The 3,820-nt window shown below is 55.9% G+C and overlaps 1 protein-coding gene across 1 annotated transcript; it reads right to left on the reverse strand.

The window, feature by feature from the left end:
- Positions 1–237: 237 nt before the first annotated feature.
- LOC306802681 (acrosin-like) lies at positions 238–3,180 on the reverse strand (the record flags this gene model as incomplete). Its single annotated transcript, XM_079307178.1, has 5 exons — positions 238–1,319; positions 1,778–1,923; positions 2,132–2,397; positions 2,731–3,007; positions 3,168–3,180. 5 exons carry the CDS (start codon positions 3,178–3,180, stop codon positions 363–365), a joined length of 1,659 nt encoding a protein of 552 aa, XP_079163304.1. The 3' UTR covers positions 238–362.
- Between the last annotated feature and the right edge of the window lie 640 nt (positions 3,181–3,820).

A 3,820-nucleotide genomic window follows, 5' to 3' on the forward strand; every position in this document is an offset into this window, starting at 1 on the left:
CCTCTCCATCCTGTGGTGACTCTGAGCACTCTCCTCTCTGACCAGGCACAACTCCAGCCTTTTGGAGTGACTCCATTTATGCCCAAGTGGTCTGGTGCAGCCTCATTTTGCAGGTCCTGGACAAGAAGTCCTTGCCTTGCTTGGGAGACCAAACTGGACTGAAAGCATAGTTAACAGCAAACAAAGGCAACTTTATTTCAGCAACTAAGCTAATGTTAGCATTTGCATACATGCAGAGAAGCAATGTGGGGAGGACAGCAGGCCTTCAGCACTGAGGCAGCCTTTGGATCAGCAGGCATTGCCTCAGCAGGAAAAGGACACGGTTCCATGCAACCTGCACTGGATCCTGTCCATTCTTCTGCTCAATCTGTAACTCCTGGTAGATTCTTCAGGAGATCCCGGACCTTAGTGAAGAATTCCATCAGCTTCTTGAGTGGAAATGGGCAGTTGTTAATCTCTTCCACTGGTGATGGCATCAAAGTTGGCGTCTGAGTGGGCACTGGTTGTGTCCATGGTGTCTGAGTGGGCACTGGTTGTGTCCATGGCGTCTGAGTGGGGTATGCTGTTGTCCATGGCTTCTGAGTGGGGTATGCTGTTGTCCATGGCTTCTGAGTGGGATATGCCGTTGTCCATGGCTTCTGAGTGGGGTATGCTGTTGTCCATGGCTTCTGAGTGGGGTATGCTGTCGGCACTGGCCTGTGAGTGGGGTATGCTGTCGGCACTGGCCTGTGAGTGGGGTATGCTGTCGGCATGACTGGTCCATGAGTGGGGAACGCTGTCGGCATCACTGGTCTGTGAGTGGGGTATGCTGTTGGCACTGGCCTGTGAGTGGGGTATGCTGTTGGCACTGGCCTGTGAGTGGGGTATGCTGTCGGCATGACTGGTCCGTGAGTAGGGAACGCTGTCGGCATCACTGGTCTGTGAGTGGGGTATGCTGTTGGCACTGGCCTGTGAGTGGGGAACGCTGTTGGAAATGGTTTGTAAGTGGGGAATGGAGTCGGCAATGGCCTAAGAGTGGCAGGTGGTCTTGTAAATGAGTTAAGAGTGGGCAGTATTGTCGACCATGGCTTTAAAGTGGGCCATAGGGAGTTCATATGACTCAAACGTTTTGAGGCAGTTGTATAACTCCATGACTGAGAATCCTCTTCCTGTGGAAGCAGTTCCATCTGGATCAGAATCCACTCATAGAAGTGCTGAACAGAAGTGTATATTCCAGGACGTTTTGCTCTGGCGCAGCCTCTTCCCCAGCTAGTTACACCAACGACCCAGAAGAAGTCGGTGTATTCATCCTGGCACATGAGTGGACCCCCACTGTCACCCTGCAGCAGAGCAGAGAGGATTAAAGTGGTGTTGGGTGGCCCCTATCAGCACTGGGGCTGCCTCCTCTCGCACAGCCCCTGCCAGAGCTGTATTCCCAGCACAGCTCAGGTGCTGGAGCCTACGGAAGCTTAGCTGGGAACAGGTTAGGGGCATATGAAGTCAGGTTGTCTCTCAGCTCTGGACGGTGATCCTGGATGTGCAGAGGACAGATGTTCTAGCATTGGCATCTGGACCTCTGGGCTGCCAAGAGCACCAGCAGGGCTTTCTGGGCAAAGTTCCAGGCCTCTGGGACAAGGGAGGCCCAGGGCTAGGTCCTGCAGATGGGGAACAGGTGGGAAGCCCCAGCAAAGTTGGGGGCTGGGGCTGAGAGCTGGGCCAGGGAAAGCAGGGGCTGGGCTGTGCTGGGGCAGTGATGCCTGTGCTGCTGGGGACTGAGTGACTTGTCACGTGCTCCTACCTGGCAGGTGTCAATACCACCTTCTGGGTAACCAGCACACAGGTTGTGGGTGTGGACATCCCCTCCGTACCACTCGCTGCTGTTGCATATCTGGACATCAATAAGTTGGACCTTGGCCTCCTGCAGGATGTCACTTGACATTTGAGCTGTGAGCACAGAAAGGAATGAGGACCTGGCAGCTCACTGCCACTTTCCCCATCAGGGGGTGATCCCCTTCCCTAGCGCTTGGCTTTGCCGCTACACAGTTGCTGGAACTCTGCTGTCTGCCTTTACTCTGGCTTTGGCCTCTGCTCTCAGGAAGCCCAACCCATCCTCCCAGTGTATTGAGCTTGCCGTCCATTCTTGGAAACTCACATCTTGCAGTAGTGGCACCCCAGCCAGCAACGTAGCAGGTGTCCAGCTGTGCCACGCTCAGCGTGCTGTTGGGCACACAAACCGTCTGGACGTAGGGGCTGCACTGGACAGGCCTGTTCAGCTCCAGCAGTGCAATGTCATTGCTCTGGTCAACAGAACTGTATCCCTTGTGAATCAGCAGCCGCTTAATCCGGCGCACCACAGCCCCAGGGCCTGGCTCGGTCAGCTGGGTTGCCCCGATCAGCAGGCGCATTCTGCTGATGTCCCTGAAGGAACATGGAGAGAGGGGTGAGAAGGAGCAGAGCCTGGAACTGCAGCAGCCCAGCAGTGACCAGCCTTCTTCTTCTCAAGGCAGAAGAAAGCAGCACTATGGAGGCAGTGACTGCTCTAGTGTGCTGTGGGCTCTGGGAATGTCAGCTGGAGCCTGCTAGGAAGTAGTGGCATGTGCCCAGCCTGCCCCTGAGCAATTGCTCAATTGGGCTCTGCATTGCCCAGGCACTGGGCACACTGAAGGAAATGGGATGGGAGAAGCATACGGCACTGCTGACAGGGCACACACTGATATTGTGGGGATAACCCTGTTTCCCAGTCCTCCTTACCTGGATTCAGTAAAGCAGTGGGCTGCTGTAAGGACCCACTGTACGCCGATGAGGGACCCTCCGCACAGATGCCCCGTGCCTGAAACTGAGGGATCTTGGATGCTGACAAGCCAGGGCCAAGCCCCTGCCTCAGCACCTTTGCCACCCACGACGCGTGTCCTTCCTTGCTCATCATCAGAAGTCAAGGGTCGGATGCCACAGCTCCCACTGCAAGTAGAAAGTAATTTCCTTCCTGCTTCATGGCTTGCTGCTGCTCCAGCAGAAGCTCCCCACAAGGCTTGCAGGGACAGCAGGTCAGGGAAGGCCACAGGATTTGCGCCTATCCACAAGGGACTGAGGCTTCCCCATGCCGTGGCCTGGCCACAAGTGGGCCCTCTCCAGGGAGCCCCCTTAGTGCTGCCCAAGGTCCCTCCCAGAGCCTGGGGACACTTACCCACAGGTGTTCCACATGGCCTGCATAGGCCTGCATGAGGCCAGCAGGACGAGGAGGAAGAGCAGCAGCATTGCTGTCCGTGGCTCGTGTCAGCTGCGGGAGCGAGGACTCCGTGCACCAGCAGCGCTGCAGCCACAGTGCGCGCCCTCAGTGCCGTGCCCTCAGCCCTGGGCTGATGTCACAGAGCGACCGGTTCCGTGCGCCACGGCTGCCAGCACAGGGAGCAACACGGAACCATAGAATGGTTTGGGTCAGGGGGACCCTAACAACCACCCAGCCCAACCCCTCCCATGGGCAGGGACATCTCATACCAGACCTGGCTGCTCAGAGCCCCATCCAACTGGGCCCTGAACATTTCCAGGGATGGGGCAGCCATGGCTTCTCTGTGCAACCAGTGCCTGTGCCTCACCACCCTCACAGTCCAGAATTTCTTCCTCATATCTATTCCAAACCTGCTCTCTTTCACTTTGAAACCATTCCCTTTGGCTATACCCCTACTTGCCCTTATAAAAAAATCCCTCTCCAGCTTTTTTGTAGGCACCTCTGCTTGAGGCATGAGGGTGTGCAGGCCCTGGGGCACGGGGAAGTGCAGATGCGTTTGTCAGCAAGATGGATAATTTTTCTTTCTTTCTTTAAAATATGACAATTTGACTGACT

The sequence above is a fragment of the Erithacus rubecula genome (genome assembly GCF_903797595.1).
Source record: "Erithacus rubecula genome assembly, chromosome: 5".
NCBI classification, from domain to species: Eukaryota; Metazoa; Chordata; class Aves; order Passeriformes; family Muscicapidae; genus Erithacus; species Erithacus rubecula.